The sequence below is a fragment of the Artemia sp. Qi Xiang Cuo genome, chromosome 7 (genome assembly GCF_049724085.1).
Source record: "Artemia sp. Qi Xiang Cuo chromosome 7, ASM4972408v1, whole genome shotgun sequence".
NCBI classification, from domain to species: domain Eukaryota; kingdom Metazoa; phylum Arthropoda; class Branchiopoda; order Anostraca; family Artemiidae; genus Artemia; species Artemia sp. Qi Xiang Cuo.
Genome location: NC_142800.1, coordinates 62573557 through 62593772, shown reverse-complemented (window position 1 = coordinate 62593772; position 20216 = coordinate 62573557). Strand labels below are relative to the sequence as shown.

At 35.4% G+C, this 20216-nt stretch overlaps 1 protein-coding gene across 1 annotated transcript in view; it reads left to right on the top strand.

The window, feature by feature from the left end:
* LOC148950546 (uncharacterized) overlaps positions 1–20216 on the top strand; it is a 156257-nt gene that overhangs the window by 36163 nt on the left and 99878 nt on the right. The window contains exon 4 of the mRNA XM_089092471.1: positions 3391–3594. Within this exon, the coding sequence (XP_088948597.1) occupies positions 3391–3594 (204 nt within the window). The remainder of the gene's footprint in view (positions 1–3390; positions 3595–20216) is intronic.

The window sequence follows — 20216 nt, the reverse complement described above, 5'->3', positions numbered from 1 at the left end:
TGGCGTTTCTTTTTTCAGTATATCTGCTCTAGCTGTGTGCATATATGTTCGTCCTGTCGCTTTGCGAGCTGGAGATTTAAAGCGAGAAAACTAAAATCACAAGAAATTGATTCGATGTACTTGTAGAAGACAGTTGTAGACGTCATATCAAACAGGATGTGTTTGATATTTTCTTTAGACCGGTAGATCTTCCTCCCACCCCTGTACCTCCATATAGTCGTCACCTAGGTAAGCTACAGCTAGGAAGAGCCCAGAGACATCAGTTACTGATGTGAGGAAGGCCCATTTGCCCGTAGTGTCTTGCCTACCCATTGAAGTATAAGGCATCTTTGTCCCTTACAGAATAATCAGCTTACCCCAACTTAGAATCGGTACACAATTCTGTAATGCTGTACAGAAAATGGACGAGGTTGCTTTAGTTTATGTTGCTTTAGTTCAGCTTTGTGTTCATGAACTGAATGATTTACTGCGTAAACTGATTCTGAGTAAATACATTCTCGAAAAATTGTGGTAAAGATTTGAAAGCTTGCTTAAAGAGCGGAGGAGGACTACAGATAAAGAGTGGATGCAGGGGGATCCTGCCCCCCCCCCCAATATGTTTCTGGCGCCCTCTCCTTTTTTCTTTCTTGTTTTACTCTTTTTTTAGAATAAATTTGTCAGTTTTGTCAATTATTGGCACCTTTGTCACATTATCGCCCCCTCTGAGATTTTTCTCATTGGCGCCCCTGTCACACTGGGCCTCCCCCAAGATTTTGTTCTAGATCCGCCCCTGCTACAGACCGGCTAATATTCAATGTAGTCTTAGTTTCTTTTAACAAAGCGCACTGCCGCTTAGGAATGTACCTTTGGAGACTGCTAGATTTGGAGACCCAAGGGATTTCGATAAATTACATCAAATTTCATAGTTTGTTCATATGAGTGTTCGTGCCAAATTTTTTTTATCTGCTGCACAAACTGGCGCAAAACAGCAGTTTACTGAGGTGTATTTTTTGCTAGTTCGAAAGGGTACTAGCAATTAGCATTTTGTCTTGAATGGGATTTTCTGTGTCTTCTTTTACGATGATTGATGCACTACAATTACCCTCTGAAAATAGTACACATTTAAAAATAAACTACAGAAGGAGGGAGGGGTCCGGAGAAAGCTTCGCAGATCTACATGGAAGGGGGAGGGGTCTTCCAAAAGATCTTAGTATGAAAGCGTTCTTCAGCTATCATTTCTTTTTTCCATTAGCGTTCATTCTTAACGCTTAGCCTATATGTATTATTATAAAACAGGGTAAGTAAGGGGGGATTCTACCCTACCTCTTAAGAAGTACCTAAAAGGTACTGTGCTAAAATCCAGGACACATGCGTAGCCATTACCCGGTAATTGGATGTCTGACGCAGCATAAACAAACGTTTATGCTGCGGAAACTATATTTAAACTTTAGTTTTTTGGGGTTTAAGGGGGAGAGGTAGCTAGGTTGGGTTCCATATTTAATATATGCTAAGCTTTATCCCCCCCCCATAATGTGCAGATATATAGCCCAAATTTGTTCATAAACTTTTATATTTTCCAGGGCCGTATCCAGGATTTTTGTTCAGGGGGGGTTTTACTAATTTTTGACTTTTTTTTTTGGGGGGGGGGGGTTACTAATGTTTGACTCAGTTTGCGACTAATTTTACTGATTTTTACCTAGGTTTTACTAATTTTCGACTTATTTTCGAGTCGGTCAAAAATTTCGGGGGGGGGGGTTCAAACCGGGTAACCCCCCCCCCTGGATACGGCCTTGATATTTTCATCCTTTTTTGTTTTATTTCATTAGCATTAACCAAACTCCACTTCTCGCATGTGTTCTGGATTTTAGCACAGTACCATCTAAAATACTTATCGCGGAAAATTGAAAAAATTTATGCCTGAAAATATTTTAAGGCTTTAGAACCTACCCAACAAAAAACCCCTTGACATCCGCCTCAAAAGCTGATTTGCATTCCCCCTGTCTCCTCTCTTAGATATGCCATTGCTCCTAATATCCTATGGCCATTAGATCGATACTAGTATTCCTGGGTGGGGGCTCGATAAGTTACTTCAGATTAGGCCCGTTTTTTAGCACCAAAATCTTACATCTAAGATCTTACATCTTTCTGCAAAGATTATCGTTTTTTCAACTCATCTTTGTTCTAAGGTCTTACAGCTCACTGATGATAGCAAAAAATGTGAAGACCGACACTGTTCTTCAATATATAACAGTGATGAGATAACATTGATGATATACTAATAATTGTTCTCAGACTGCTGATCATAGCAGAATGATTAAAGACATTTGAACAAAAACAACCACAGATGTAAGATCTTCGTTCAAAGATTTCACTTTTAAGCGTTTTTTGACAAAAGATGCAAGATCTTAGCACATTGATGAGTGAAAAATCAGGCCTATTATTTAGTTTTGAGCATTTTGAATGAACATACAATTAGATTCTTTTGATGCACATGTGGTCTTAAATCATTCGCTTTTGAATTCCGGTTACCATTGATGAGGGTTACTCCTTACCAATCAGAAATATCCATGAACCACTTGATTGAAAATGTAAATAAGCTATGCTGTAATCACCAATAAAGAAAACACAAAAAAAACAAAACAATTATATCGTTTCTTGGAATCAAATGACGGACCAGAAAGGACCTTTTATCGTAAAAATTAGTAGATTGTAAAACCATTTTCCAAGAAAAGTCGAAGTATTATCATTGTTTCTGAATAATCAGCATAAAAGGCAAAAATCTACTGATTTTTTTTTTTTGAATTTATGTATTTATTTGGGCTTTGAAAAACAGTTTCCGGGGTTCAAGATTGCGAAACTGTGGAATTAGACAAGAATTTTTAGGATGCACATAAACTACCCAGAGATATACTATAGATCAGCTGTATAACAGAAATAATAATTAAAAGCTTCTCCCCGTCGCTACTCAATGGCTAAAGGCCCATTCACATTAGGATTTTACTAATACCGAGGAAATTCCCTAACAATGCCTGCTAACAGTTTTTATTAGCTCTGAGTAACGTTGTTAGTTTCCATTGCTAACAATTTCCATTAGAACAGCAAAAAGAATGATCAAAGCTGAAATTGAGGTTAAGACCAATGAATAAATGGCTTCTAATTTTAATGGTTAAATGGCTAAATGGCTTCTAAATGGCTTCTAAACCAATGATTAAATGGCTTCTAAATTTTGGGGACTATCCTTGTGCAGATATATTACTTGGTTTCTCAAAAGTCGATTCTTGTCACAACCTCCCTTAACTAAGAATCGGAGTTCTGCTATTCATTTAATCCAATCCCTTGGTATCTATATATGTCTGTCTAAATATTTAGGTTTCTGTGTGAACAATTTGAGACTATTATTGTTTTTTACAGCCTGTCAGAGAATCCAAGTTGAATTTCAGAAAAGAGCTCGAGCATTGGGTCTTGATGTCGATACCCTTGCCCCTCCTCGCTGTTTACCAGAAGGAAAGTTTGAACCAGTCCAGTGCAATGATACAGTCTGTTGGTGCGTCGACGATTCTGGCTTTGAAATGGCAGGAACCAGAGCCCGGGCATTGGAGCAGCTAGATTGTAAAAGTAAGTTCACCTTTATCCAGGTATACACCAATCTAGGATCTACCAGATTTTTGTTCATAGGGAAAGGCTTCACATCCTGTCTAAAACTCGATGATTATTCCATTTTTATGTTTCTAAGGGGAGACCTTACTCAGTATTAAATAAAAAAAGTGTTTTTTTTTTAAACTGAAAGTAAGGAGTGACATTAAACCCTAAAACGAACAGAAATTATTCCGTATATGAAAGGGGCTGTCCCCTCCTCAACACCTCGCTCTTTGCGCTAAAGTTTTTTGTTGTTTTAAAAAATAGAGTTGTGAGAAAGAGTCAAACTTTAGCGTAAAGAGCGAGGCGCTGAGAAGGGGCAGCCCCTTTCATATACGGAATAATTTCTGTTCGTTTTAAGTTTTAATGTCGCTCCTTAATTTCAGTTAAAAATTTTTATTAAAAAAAATTATTAATTTTACTAAATGGCTTTCTCGAAAGTTGTTTAATTTTATTTACGTACGTTTTTATTATTAATAAATATCCTTACGTAATTTACGTAACTTACGTAACGAACTTATATATTCGTACATTTTTATTATGTATATTAGGGAGGTTCGCCCCCCTAGTTAATACCTAGCTCTTTACGCTAAAGTTCAAACTTTGTCCCAATTCTTTAAAAATGACCACTTAATCACAAATGCCGTTAATTAGAATAAATAGCTCTTATTAAGGTATTCAAAAACCTATCATAAAGAGCGAGGTATTGACTAGGGGGCGAACCTAATAATATACGTAATATTTTCTGTTCGTTTTAAGTTTTGATGTTGCTCCTTACTTTCAGTTGAAAAACTTGTTTTTTTTAAATTTAATTTATGATCGTTTTTTTTTAAATAATGCTGGGAAATCCGGCGCCCCCTTCATAGTAATGTCCCTTTCCTCATGAAAACTTCCTCCATGGAAAATCCTCCCATGTAACCACCATCCCACCCCCCCCCTACTACCAGAAAAAATCTCCCTGAAAACGTCTGTATACTTACCAATAACCAATACTATATGTAAAGATTGGGCAAAGTTAATAACTTGTAGCCCTTCCCCCGGGGACTGTGGGGGATTAAGTAATTCTCAAAGATATAGTTATTATATTTTTCGACCATGCTGAATAAAATGGCTATCTCAAAAGTATTATCCGGTGACTTTGGGAGAAAAATGAGCGTGGGAGGGGGCCTAGTTGTCCTCCATTTTTTGGTCACTTAAAAAGGGCACTAGAACTTTTAATTTCCGTTCAAGTGAGTCCTCCCGCGATATACGATAGTGAGTCCTCGTATCGACCACTGGATCGATACGATAACCCCTGGGGCAAAGAAAAAAAAAAAATAATCACGCATCCGTGATCTTTCTTCTGGCAAAAAATAAAAAATTCCACATTTTTGAGATAGGAGCTTGAAACCTCTATAGTATGTTTCTCTGATACGCTAAATCTGATGGTGTGATTTTCAGTAAGGTTCTATGACTTTTAGGGGGTGTTTCCCCCTTTTTCGAAAATCAGGCAAATTGTCTCAGGTGCGTAACTTTTGATGGGTAGGACTAAACTTGATGAAATTTTTAGATTTGAAATCAGCATAAAAATATGATTCTTTTGATGGATTGTTATCAACATTCCGTTTTTTAGAGTTTTGTTTACTATTGAGCCGGGTCGCTCCTTACTTATAGTTCGTTACCACGAACTGTTTGATTTTACCAGATCGTAAGCAAGTCACGAAAACTACTATGGAGTGTGTCGTCATCAACATTCACTGTCACTACATCGTTGTAATTTGTGTCTAACCCAGGTCCGGAAGGACACAGGATTGCAAATCTAGTGCGTCACCCACTTGGCTAGAGTGGCCCCGCCGCATTGTTGCATTAGACCGGTGATCGCCGTTGTTTTGTGGGCTAATTTCGCCTAGCTGCATTTTTGCATCGTTCCCATTGCGTTCGTACAATTATGGATTGTAAAAATTAGCATAATAAATAATGTTAGCACAAGTGGGTTCGCGGATGCCCCTCCCCAGTTTTTTTCATATTATATTCTAATTTTTGTGTAACTTGGCCAACCTGTTGTATTTTGACAAAGTGTCAAGGAGGTTACCTCCTCCTTCTGAAATACAGTTCTCTGTGCGTGGTGTCCTTGAGAGTAGAATTACGCTTTTTGTTGATTTTCGCGTCTTTTCGATCTAGCAACTTCAAATAAGTTCGACGACGTTATTTCTAAAGGTCGTAAATTACACTTTTCCCCCGAACATAAGCTATCGTCCTCTTAAAAGTCTTGTAACGGGTGTGCTTCAACAAAAGCAGGACTGGTGAGGTTCAGGACGAAAGATGGCTTAGCATCCCTAAACCAAATACTCCCTGACATAATTGTATGTAATACATATCAAATTAAGCCACGAAACTCCAAACAATGCAGTTAAGAGATTTGTTTCGTTCAAATCCTAAAAAAAGGGTACTTTCCCATTATATGGGCACTGCGGCTACAGACAGTCGAATGAATGCAGTGATGGAGACTCATAAAGCGGGTAATTGTTATCTAAATTGATCGAAGAGCGTGGTTTCTCATTGAATTTACGATATTTAGGCTAAACTGTTGTTTTTGGGGGTTTAGAGAAAGAAAAAGCTATATAGGTTAGGTTGGGTTAAGTTTTTGATATGTACAATGTTTTACCCCCCACCCCACCCCCTTAATGTGCAAATATATAGCCCAAATTTGTTTCTAAACTATTATATATACATCCTATTTTATTTTATTTCATTAGCATTAACCAAACTTGACTTTTTAGAAGTGTCCATATAACGGGGAAAGTACCCAAAAAAGTCCCACAAAAACTCAAAGCCATGTTTTTCCTGTAAATTCGTAATACGACCCTCAGGTGCCACGGCGTCAAATATTCTTTTGCGTCCTACACAGAAGCGTAATTTTCTATGGGTCAGGCAGGCAACTGCCCCTCCCCCAGCTGAAATTCACCGTCTTCAGGAATCCTGTTAGTACTAAAATGGGCCTACATATTTCAAGTATCCTTATAAACAGATCTGTTTTCTCAAGTACACCTTTGCCTTTATGGCACTAAATGGCTCGATTTTTCATTGCCATTTTTACTTGACTTGGGGAAATTGACACCAACTTTGCCCCCCCCCCCTTACTGGATTTTAACGAAATTATGTCACTGTTCCTACAATTTGAGTCAGATTGAAGCAGAGCCGTGAATAATTTTCCTTAGAAGGGACGACGAGCCAACATTTTTTCAGGGGAGGGGGGTTATAGAGAAGCCCAGTTTTGCTTCATTAAAAAAAAACTTGGTACTTACTCCGAAATGATGTTCCTGAGCTTAAATCCCATAATATTTAGCATTAAGAAGTGCAATCGACGGTTCAAAAATCTAAAAATCAGAGAAATCTGACGTTAACAGTTTTTTAATGACTTTTTGGTACTGTTCTATTAACCGGGCTCTTTTTATATCCCAAACTCGAGACGCGTTGAAAAACCCGTTTTTACGGGATGATACAAGACACCACTGTAGAGAAATATAATGTATAGCGTGGATTTAATTGCGTATACGATATTTAAAGTTTTTTTTTTTTTTTTTTTTTTTGGGGGGGGGGGGGAGGTACCTAGGTTAGGTTAGGTGTTTTATATATGCTATGCTTTACCCCCACCCCTCCCCCTAATGTGCAAATATATGGCCCAAATTTGTTTCTAAACTATTATATATTCATCCTATTTTATTTCATTAGCATTAACCAAACTAGCACTATATAAAAGAGTCCGGTTAATAGAACAGTACCGACTTTTTTTAGTGTCAAAAGTTTTTTTCGTGAGCATTTTGCACCTGTATTTTCTGTTGTAATTTTCCTCTTTGCTTATAAATTGGACTATGAATATTTGCAAATGGATTTAACCTTGGACTTAAATAACTCTTAAAACATGTGTCGTTCATGTAGGATGAAATATGTTGTCATTTATGTGGGTTTGTGAGCAGCTTTCCTGTCAGGAAGTTATATGATAACCACGATTTTAAAGCTCAGTTGTGACTTCTGACTGATAAAGGTTGTTTCGGTCATTTACGATAGCTGTGCTAGCTAGAATGCGGTTCAAAACAGCAAAAAAAAGAAAAAGAAAAAAGGATGATAACTATCTGATAGCCCGTAAAGGCTCGAGAATGTGGATCTACGAGTACGGGGTTAAAACAACAGAGACGCTTGGGAAATATATATATATATATATATATATATATATATATATATATATATATATATATATATATATATATATATATATATATATATATATATATATATATATATATATATATATATATAAAATTTGGGCTGTATATCTGCACATTAGAGGGAAGGTGGATGGTTAAATATAGCGGGGTTGCGTGCAAAATGTTACCTAACCTTACCAAAATAACAACTAAATATTTATTAAAATATAGCTGCAATGTAGTTTTCCACTGAGCCGAAGCTATTTGTCTCCGTATACAAACAGCAATAAACCGGTTATTGTCTGATTTCATAGATCCAAAGTCTCGAGTGTGTTCTGGCTACAGATAAGTACCAAAAGGATTGACCTGTTTTAGTGTTTGAAAGATTGTATTAATTCTTAGCTGTTATTGAATTATTAACCCGGAATTGGACAAATGTTAGCCCATTAATTTTAAGCGTGTTTCTATAATTGTATGTTTGTTCGAGGAGGCACCCATTTTTAGAAATCACATACAACAAGTGGCGCGTGGCAAGCGTGACAGAAGTTTACCAAACGTAGCGGAAGCTGTACCAAGCGGGGCGAAACTGTGTTGCGCATGTGGCGTTCTGAGATTATGCTAGGTGACGAGAAGGTGTACTTCCCCTCGAGTTTGTTAGTCCTTATAAAGCTGCCAGATTCAGGGAGACTTGTGGCCTAGAAGCATCCCTCGAACTTTTCTGTTATAACGACTCCACTCAAGAAGTGAAGCTAGGATAATCCTAATGAAAAATACCAAAACACGATGAAAATATAATACTTTAAAAACACATTTGGTTATATATTTGCACATTAAGAGTGTGGGATGGGTGGGTAAAATATAGCGGGTGTGCACGCAAAATATGTGAGCTACAATTATTCTGCATATTATGAAGTAAGATTTGTAGCTTCATGCTGTTCAAATACTTTACCCCCACCCAGCCCCCCTAATGTGCAAATATATAGCCCAAATTATTTAAGTCTAATGTATTCTTTCACCCGCCACTTGTTTTTCACTGAGCGTAAGCTAATTGGGTACTTATACGGTAGCCTACTCAACGCTACCGCTATATGCTGTATATGGAAATACTAAAGGTAACCCATCAAACGGGTATTTGCAATAGACAAATGGATCGCAAAGTGTGGTTTCTCATTGAGTTTACAATATTTAAACTATTGTTTTTTGGGATTGGGGGGAGGGAGGTACCTAGGTTAGGTTAGGTTACGTATTTAATATATGCTATGCTTTACCTACTACCCCCCTAATGTGCAAATATATGGCCCAAATTTGTATCTAAACTATTATATATTCATCCTATTTTATTTCATTTCATTAGCATTAACCAAACTTGACTTCTTTCGTTGCCACCGTATAATGCATAAGTACCGCTAATTGTCTCTTAATACAGACAGACGAAAAACCGTTTCTAGGTTTGTTCTCGAGTTTTATCAATCGCAATTCTTGAGTGGGGTCGCTATAACAGAAAAGTACCGCATCCCGAAATTTTTCTTTAGGGGGGGGGGGGTTGAGCTTCATCCTATGAAAAAGATAGAAAGGAAAAGTAGACGCATCCACAGGAATTTTTTTCAGGAAGGGAGGAGGAACAGCGCTTAAGGAGGGATAAAATTAAAAAGAAATGTAAAATACACGAAAATTTGCTAGAAGAAATGTTGACTTGGGGGGGGGGGAGAGGTCACATGCCTCAGCAGTTCCTGCTTACAAACTTGACATAAGGCTCACACAGTTTTGACCTTCAGAAGGGAGTCAAGGATTTTTTTTTCTTGAGAGGAAAGAATACGAACAAATCACCCATTTATTTAGTCTTTGGACCGACGTTATGGTGCGATTTCTACACACACACGTTTCGTATAATTTATGTGAAGTTATGTCTTTGAAGGGATATATTGTGGAGTGTTACCATTTTCATAAATCCAGTACACCAGGTGGCGCCTCCCAAGCGGGGTGGAAGTCAGGGTTGCCAACTTTTTGCCCTATTATGTCATTATGTCCAGGCACATAGAAATATGTCCTTTGGACATATGTCCAGTTGGCAACCCTGGTGGAAGTGTTTCAAGGGCGGAGGAAAATGTGCCAAGCGTGGTGGACCTGTGCGCACATGTGGGTGCCCCCTCGGGATCTACAGTGTTCAAAAAGATAAACTTTAGAATGCTGAAGCTGCGTTATGTGAATAGCCCTGACCCTCCAAAAAACGTAAAACTGCGGAAACTCTAAAAACCCATCTCACAAATGCCTGAAAGGATTACCGACCCAGTTGAATTGTTACAGATTCGTCTTGTTCTCTTTTTATTGCTATCAGAATGAAAGGTTGTCATACCACTGAATCCGGAACATTTTCATATTACCTGCCAAATTCTATTTTTTGTTCAAGGACAAGTAAAGCTAGTTATTGTTTTATTTCTTGGCATAACTTAGGTAGTTGAATAAATATTTTAAATAATTGACTTTGAAGCTCACATACAGAGAAACGGGGTTTATTAGCAAACAATTTCGTACTTCATTTTTCAAAATTCATTTTTACTGGCTTATTACCTGTCACAAAAAACAATCTTTTTATAAAGGTATTTTTTTTGTCTCCGCGAAATACTGAAACTGCGTTTCCCAGAGGCGGTTTTAGGAGAGGGGCAGAGGGGGCCTTTGCCTCTGGTGCAGACATTTTAGGGGCGCAAAATCTCAAATAAAAAATCGGTACTTTCCCATTATATGGACACTTCTAAAAAGTCAAGTTTTTTTAATGCTAAAATAAAACAGGATGTATATATAATAGTTTTGAACAAATTTGGGCTATATATTTGCACATTAGGGGGGGGGGGGAAGCATTGCATATATTAAATACGTAACGTAACCTATTGTTTTAAAAAATAAAGTTGTGTGACAGATTCAAACTTTAGCGTAAAGAGCGAGGCGTTGAGGAGGCGACAGCCCATTTCATATACGGAATAATTTCTGTTCGTTTTAAGTTTTAATTTCGCTCCTTACTTTCAGTTTAAAAACTTTTTTTTTTTATTTAATTTCTGATTGTTTTTTAGTTAATGTAACTTTTATTTTGTACCACCGTCATTGAATAAGCAAACAAAATTTGCATAAAAATTTTACTTTTCTTTTGCTAAATGTCTGTCTCTAAATTTGGTTCTGACGTAATTTACAAATTAACTTACGTAACGAACTTTCTATATTCGTATATTTTTCTTCTGGCAAAAAATACAAAGTTGCAGATATTTGCAGATATGAGCTTGAAACCTATGTAATAGGGTTTTCTGATACGCTGAATTTGACGGTGTGATTTTCATTAAAATTCTTTCACTTGTATGGGATGTTTCCCCCCTCTTTAAAAAATAAGGTAAATTTTCTCAGGCTTGTAGCCTTTGATGAGTAATCCTAAACTTACTAAAATTTATATATTTAGGATCAGCATTATAAACCTACTCTTTTGATGCATTAATTGACATCAAAATTCAGTTTTTAACAGTTTCGTTTACTATTGGGACGCATTGCTTGTTTTTTTTTTATTGTTTTTTTTTTTATTACGTATATGTTATTACGTATATGAGGGGGTTCTACCCTTATTAAAAAAAACGTTCTTTATGTTAAAAGTTAAAAAAATTTTAATTCACAAACCTCTGAATCACAAAGGCCGTTCAATTAGAATAGATAGCTCTTTTGAAAGCACTAAAAAAAACTGTTGCGTAAAGAGCGGGGTATTGACTTGGGGAGGAACCCCTCATATAATTAATAATTTCTGTTCGTTTTAAGTTCTAATGTTGCTTCTTACTTTCGGTTGAAAAAACTTGTTTTTTTTAATTTAATTTCTGATCGTTTTTTAAATAATGCTTGGAAATCCGGCTCACCCTTCATAGAAATGTCCGTTACCCCAAAGAAACATCCTCCACGGAAAGATTCTCCCGAGTAACCCCGTCCTCCAGCCCCCCCACCAGAAGAAAATCCTTCCTGAAAATGTCTGTATACTTCCCAATAACCAATACAATATGTAAGCAATATGCAAAGTTCATAACTTGAAGCCCATCCCCTGGGAACTGTGGGGGATTAAGTCATCCTAAAAGAAATATTTATTAGATTTTCGACTATGCTGAATAAAATGGTTATCTCAAAGTTTCAATTGAGTGACTTTGAGAAAAAATGAGCGTGGGAGGGGGCCTAGTTGCCCTCCATTTTTTTGGTCACTTAAAAAGGGCACTAGAACTTTTAATTTGCGTTCCAATGAGCCCTCCTACGATGTTCTAGGACCACTGGGTCAATACGATTACCCCTTAAAAAAAAAAAAAAAACACGCATCCGTGATTTCTTGTGGCAAAAAATGTAAAATTCCACATTTTTGTAGATAGGAGCTTGAAACCTTTACAGTACGGTTCTCTGATACGCGGAATAGGATGGTGTGAATTTCATTAAGGTTCTCTACCTGTTAGGGTGTCTTTTCCCCTTTTTTCGAGAATAAGCCACATTTTCTTAGGCGCTCAAGTTTTGATGAGTATGACCAACCTTGATAAAACTTATATATTTGAAATCACAAATGAAATCTGATTCTTTTGATGTATCTATTGGTATCAAAATTCCGTTTTTTAGAGTTTCGTATACCAGTGAGCCGGGTCACTCCTTACTTACAGCTCGTTATCACGAACTGTTTGATTACCCGCTTTACGAGTCTCTATCACTGCATTCATTCGACATTCGACTGTCTATAGCCGGCCCATATAATGGGAGAAGTACCAAAAAATCTATCAGTTATAATCATTCTGTAATTTTTGAAAATGTATTTTCATTAAAATAGAGTAGAGGGCAAAGTTAATTAATGAAAATAATTAATGATTTATAAATTAATTGATATAATAAAAATAACGAAATAATAATAATTAAAATGGTACTTCGTGTTGCAGCGACCACACCAAAGTAGTGAGGTTAGGTTAATCCTAATGAAATATAGTAAAATATGATGAAAACATAATATTTTAGTAAATATAACAGAGAATTATGAATAGCAGGCCGCCCAGAACGCATTATATTAAATACCTAACCTAACAACCTATATATATATATATATATATATATATTAAATATTTGATTAAAATATACCTCCATAGTTACCTTTTATCTTGCTCAGTCTAAGCTGATTATCTCCGAGTGGACACAAAAAACCGGTTTCATTACAGCTCAAGAGCAAAGTGTGCGCGCTATAACACATAAGTATCATTAAAATAATCAGATATTAATAATTAACAATAATCAAACAATTTAAATAATAAACTAGAAAAATGTTAAACAATAAGATAGTAATTGATTGATAAATTGAAAATAATTTTATTAATAAATGCAAATTTTGTTAAAATTTGGCCTGAAATTCTGTGGAAAACGAGGGGGGGGGACTAATTAAGATTTTGCCCGGGTGCAAGAGAGGCAAGGACCGCCAGTGGTATTTCCCTCTCTGTTTAGATTTTTTTGTTTAGATTTTTCACGGTGTAAGAACACCGTGATAGCTTGCAAAATGCGTCACGAAAATAAACCATTTGAATTAAGCACATTTTTTAACATCGAAGTATAGTACAGTAATCTCCTATTTTACTAAACCCTCCACATACCTATTCCCCTCCCACCTCAACGCTCTTGACATAAGTGCATATGAATTTGTGATGAAGAGTTTGCCAAAATGACCTTTTATTTTGGCTTTGACAGGTAGTCTGTGCTGTTAGATTTAAAGGTAAAAATGTTGGGAGTTAGAACTTAATTTTAGTAAAATAAAGGAGGTTATGTATATATAACTTTCGGTAATTTTAGATTCGTATATTGCAATTTAATTTGAGTCAGAACGTATCTTTGAAAAGGAAATTTACCGAAAAATTTTTATTGTGTAAATTTGTGTAATTATTGTGTAACACTTTAGGTTAAAGTCAACAAAATATATTTTGATTGCAAATTAAGTGAAAAGCAATAAACACAAAAAATTTCCGCTGTAGAAAAATGTCGTATTAAATTCCTTTAATGCTTAAGCCCCGGCTCACCCCTCATGTCGTCCCGGCTTGCGTATATGAGGGAAACTAAGCTTGTAAATTTTTCGTATGTTTGTTTAGCTTGCCTCACCAGTCCATATATGAAACATTGCTTCTTTAATCGAGAGTTTTTCAATGATTTTGGAACAGTTTTGCTCAACATCGTATCGAATGGAATCATTCAGATATATTGATGAAATTGATGAATTTGACCTGGTGTATGTTTTGTGTCGCCAGTTGGGAGGCGAGATCTGGTTTGGATTGGTTATTTTGTTTTTAATATATTAGTGTATTTTTGTCCCTCCCCCTCGGACAGTTTTTTTTTACATTTAAGGAACATCATCAAACTGGTCTATACTCTGTGAATTAACGCTGGTTATTGGCTACAAAGATTCTTGTGCGGATCTTGCAACAGCTGGGATCGAATCCCGGGCCCTATTTCGCCAGGCAGAGATTAATCCACTGTGGTGCCTCCCCAGGGACTAAATTTGTGTTTTAGATGAATATCTCTCGCTTCAAAATCCATGAAATAGGATTGGACTGATACTATAATTCAGAGTTGGCATTCAAAATCGACATGTACCCAAGAGCATTTTGGACTCAAGTACCCAAGGACTTGGACTCATGGACCCAAGAGCATTTTGGACTCAAGTACCCAAGGACATGGACTCATATACCCAAGAGCATTTCATGTGGTGACGAAGTGGGTTTGATCTCAACTCGGTAATACGGGACCCAGGGTTTGAATTCAGCTGTGGCGACACACTGAAGGGCCAACGCAAGGAAGTTAGTCGTCAGGAAGCGTCATTAGTCCAATGCATACACTTTGGATTTACCCTGAAATCTAAAGATTTTTAAGGTTCCCCTATAATTTTATGTATATCCATATAATAGATGGATATATAGATGGAATACTGTTAGGAAAATAATTTTCGAAGTTGCTGATGGTGTCTTAGGGAAGAAAGTTAGGAACGCAGCTAGGATTATTAGTGAAAGTGCTTTATCATGGTTGCAGCGGTAATTGCAACCTAGTAAAGAGCGAACAACAGCCCATAGTAACCAAAAGTCGAAAAACGCGTTTAGAAAAAAAAACTGCCTAGTGAAATAAATCGCCATCTGACACTGATCCAGGAATAATAACTATTATTTCAATTCGTAATAAAAATACAAGTTTACTAAGAAAAACAATTATGGTCATTTCGAAAAAAAGCCTGATACTCCTTGAAAATGACGTCAGATCAAAATGAAAAGTGTACCATTGGAATAAGCATAGTCGAAAACCTCAATCAGAGAACTTACAGTACCCAACCTTGTTTTCCTTTACATTTTTATTTTTTGCTTAGTATTAAGTAAACTTCGGCAAGTTACGCCTTTTGTACAGCCCTATTAAATTTTCAATTACGACCCACGACCATAAATTGGATTCAATTTATTGAACTCGAATGGATATTACTGTTTGATTATTACAACCATTTATATCTGTTGAATTACTAAGTTGTTACTTAATTAAATTCTAAGATAGTTGAAGTGCAAATAGGGGCAGAAAAAGGAACAGAAGAGGGCCCAACTTGAAGAGTGGTCAAGTCCACCATAATGATCTGAAGGAGTAATATATTTCCCAGGGAAGATCAGTCTTACTGAACCGTTTGCGTGTTGCCCCTGCATCGCTAAGTCTATTAAGGAGTGACAAAGCAAATGACAATACTGCTTTTACTGAGAGTGAGGGTTTCTTGGACTGAAAATCATAACATCAGAGACAAATCTGGATTACGAGGAGCTGAGGCATTCCCGCTGGCTTATGGATATTCCACATCTCTTCAAGAATTACGAGAGTAGAATAGATCTATGCAGTTCTATGGCCCCTCCGTACAAACAGGTTTCTGGACCTTGTATACACCGTTTCAAAGAGAGTCAGAGCGTTAAATCCGTGGTCATTCATCTGTAAGTTGATTAGTAGGTTTTTTTTTATAAAAATTGGCTATTCATTTCATGGGTTTCATTAATAGAACTAGTCATACATTTGAAAATGGTAATTACTTATTTATTTTACGAGATTTGATAAATTTTTTTTTTCGAAAATTTATTTGCTTAAAGATATTTGCGTAGACGCTTACAAGGGACATTGCTAGAAAGTATTCAATAGCTTAATTGAAAAGTAACGATAGAATGACATTGTGACTTGACCTAGCTTTACCTCGCCGATGTGTTATTTATAATACGTAATTAACTTTTTAAAAATATTGACAATTTAACCAGACCTGGCTGAAAAGTGTTCTGCGGGGGGGGGCTTGCAGAGAGGGGTGAGTTGCACGAGGGTTCAGTTAAAGAGGATACAGTTGCACGGAGGGATTTCGGTTATACACGGGTTCAGTTACAAGGGGGGTTCAGTTGCACGGGGGTATCCCTTTTTTTTTTCGTAAATCGGGCTCCCTGTTTTCAAAATCCCTTTTTCTTCTGAGGCTTGGAGCATTTGGTGACTAGATATTAAACGTAATGAAATTTAGCACGGAGGTTCAGTTGTACAGGGGTTTCAGTTATACAGGGGTTCAGTTACATGGGGGTTCTTTGTGTTAAATAAGTAGTTTTTGTATCTTTTAAAAGAACTTTACGGGGATTGAGAGACTCAGTTGCCTAATTCCGTGTGATTTTTATTTACTTGATGGTCATTAAAAACGAAATTTTTTTGTTAAATAAGTAGTTTTTGTATCTTTTAAAAGATCTTTACGGGGATTGAGAGACTCAGTTGCCTAATTACGTGTTATTTTTTTTTTACTTGATGTTCATTAAAAACGAATTTTTTGTGTTAAATAAGTAGTTTTTGTATCATTTAAAAGAGCTTTACTGGGATTGATAGACTCAGTTGCCTAATTCCTTGTGATTTTTCTTTACTTGTTGGTCATTAAAAACGAAATTTTTATGTTAAATAAGTAGTTATTGTATCTTTTAAAAGAGCTTTACGGTGATTGAGAGACTCAGTTGCCTAATTCCGTGTGATTTTTCTTTACTTGATGCTCTATAAAAAAGAACTAAGTTTGTTTAAGTTTTAGTTTTTTTATAATATTACAGAAGTGGCCAGTTAGTTAGAGACTCTGGTGCCTAAGTCCTTGGGATTTTTCTGTACGTGAGTGTCATTAAAATAGAAATTTTTGTGTTCCATAAGTAGTTTTTTGTAAATTTTAATAGAGATTTACGTGGATTTTGAGACTCAGTTGCCTAATTCCAGGTGATTTTTCTTTACTTGATTGTCATTAAAAAATAAATTTTCGTGTTTAATAGGTAGTTTTTGTATCTTTTAAAAGAAATTTACGGGGATTGAGAGACTCAGTTGCCTAATTCAGTGTGATTTTTCTTTACTTGGTGGTCATTAAAAACGAAATTTTTGTGTTATATAAGTCGTTTTTGTATCTTTTAAAAGATCTTTACGGGGATTGAGAGACTCAGTTGCCTAATTCCGTGTTTTTTCTTTACTTGATGGTCATTAAAAAAGAAATTTTTGTGTTAAATAAGTAGTTATTGTAACTTTTAAAGGAGCTTTACGGGGATTGAGAGACTCAGTCGCCTATTTCCGTGTGATTTTTCTGTACGTGATGGTCATTAAAAAGTAATTTTTAGTTTTAAATATGTAGTTTTTGTATCTTTTAAAATAGCTTTACGGGGATTGAGAGACTCAGTTACCAAAGTATGGGTGATTTTTCTTTAAGTTATTGTCATTAAAATCGAAAATTTTGTGTTAAATAAGTAGTTTTTGTATATTTTAAAAGAGCTTTAAGGGGTTTGAGAGACTCAGTTGCCTGATTCCGTGTGATTTTTCTTTACTTTGTTGTCATTAAAAACGTAATTTTTGTGTTAAATTAGTAGTTTTTTTATCTTTTTAAAGAGCTTTACTGGGTTTGAGAGACACAGTTGCCCAATTCCGTGTGATTTTTCTTTACTTGGTGGTCTTTAAAAACGAAATGTTTGTGTTAAATAATTAGTTTTTGTATCTTTTAAAAGAGCTTTACAGGGTTTGAGAGACTCAGTTGCCTAATTCTGTGTGGTTTTTCCTTACTTGGTAGTCATTAAAAACTAAATTTTTGTGTTAAATAAGTAGTTTTTCTATCTTTTAAAAGAGCTTTAATTGGATTGAGAGACTACGGTGCCTTTTTCAGTGTGTTTTTTGTTTACTGGGTGGTCGTTAAAAACGAAATTTTTGTGTTAATTAAGTAGTTTTTGCATCTTTTAAAAGATCTGTACGGGGTTTGAGAGACTCAGTTGCCTAATTCCGTGTGGTTTTTCTTTACTTGGTAGTCATTAAAAACTAAATGTTAGTGTTAACTTAGTAGTTTTTTTATCTTTTAAAAGAGCTTTAAGGGGTTTTAGAGACTCAGATGCCTGTTTCCGTGTTGTTTTTCTTTACTTGTTGGTCATTAAAAAAGAAATTTTTGTGTTAAATAAGTAGTTTTTGTATCTTTTAAAAGAGCTTTAAGGGGTTTGAGAGACTCTGTAATGCACTAGTTTTTCAGTAAAGACACTCAATATCCTAAAAGTGTTTAATTGAAACTTTTTTAGAACTTCGAAATTTCTCAACTTTATTTATTTTTTTCTTTCTGTACATAACTTAAAATGTCAAAATATGCTTACAGTTCTAACAATTGCGCTCTGTGATTGGTCAGAGACACGATGTGACTTTCCCACTGGCATTCTATGACAAGTTATTGACAGCGCTCTGTGATTGGTCAGAGACACGATGTGACTTTCCCACTGGTATTCTATGACTGGTTATTGACACAACCTAATCTATTGCATGTATTAAATCAGTATTTTTTACGCAGTGGAACGATAAACACATAAGTCATATCTTTAAAAAAAAGTGAAGATGGAACATTTTAATAAAGTGTGTTTACATAACAAGGTTATTGTAGCATTGAATGCCGACAAAGAGAAATATTTAAACTTTGAAACAAGTACAGGTGGTAGCACTATTGGAAATGTATGCATGCATTGTCATGACAGTAAGGAATTAAATTTCTTTGGAATACCGAAAAAATTCAACTCTTATGTTGGTGGTTATGCGAGATTGAGATCTCCAGAGATGATTGCACTCAAAGAGAATGCCAACATAAAAATAATCATTGATGATAGAGGACAACTCCTTGCTACTGTTGCAGGTAACACATTACCTACTGATACATCCAATCGTCACCTTTCAGGTATTAGCATTCAACGGACGATCAATAAAAGAAAGGCCTACTCTTCTACTAATATCGTAAACCATATCTTGTCTACGTGCCGAAACTGTTACCTGTGTAAAAATAATGTGATAATAGACAATGAAATTGCCAGAAAAATAAAAAGGGCATTGTCAGAAAATATCACGATGGAATATAAAGATGAATCGATGAAAAACAAAGCATCAGCAAACATTAATGCTATTGCTCAAACAGTCAATGAACCAAATAATACCAAAGACGAAAAGCATATTGAGCCTTTTGATCAGACACCAGTAAAAAGTGTGTATGACTCAAAATGGAATAATGATTATTCTACTGATTACGAACTAAGAGAAGACAATAGCTATAATATCAAGAGAGAACAGGGTGAACTATTTTATGGAACAGATTCAAAATGTCCAAAGTTAATTGTTGATATTAATAATGTATCATAATATATTTATTGTATTAATATTCTACATAGCATTATTTCATTAAAAATATATTTTGCATTACATTGTTATGTGATCATTATTTTTAGAGTACGCTAGCATATCAAACGTTTAGAATGTCTAATAAAACTTCGGAGATGTAAGAAAAGGAATTTGCATACATCTATTGTCAGACACATGGGGAAAAATTTTTTATTGAATTCACCTCCTGTATAAATAAAAAAAAGACATTTCATTCAAGAAATTATGACGAAACTCTAAGTAAGCTACAAACTCTGTCTTGAAGTTACCTCATGTATACACAATGCAGAAATTTCATTTAAGAAATTATCAAAAATTGTAAGTAAGTAGCAAATTCTTTCAACAATATGTTAATACGTTTAAGCAATAAATATCTTTAAGCTTAACCCGTCTTTATTCTTCAGAATAGTTTTATTTATTTCATTAAATTATGAAGAAATTGTAAGTAAGTAACAATAGCTTTCTTGAATTCGCTTCCTTGACATAATACATATATTTAATTCAAGAAATAATAATAAAATCTCAAGTAAGTAATAAATTCTTTATTGTTTTCCCCTATTGGATACACAATACTGAAATTTCATTCAAGAAATTATGAAGGAATTCTAAATAGGTAACACACTCATGTTACCTCATGGATACACAATGCAGAAATTTCATTTAAGAAATTATCAAAAATTTTAAGTAAGTAGCAAATTCTTTCTTGAATTCGCCTCCCGG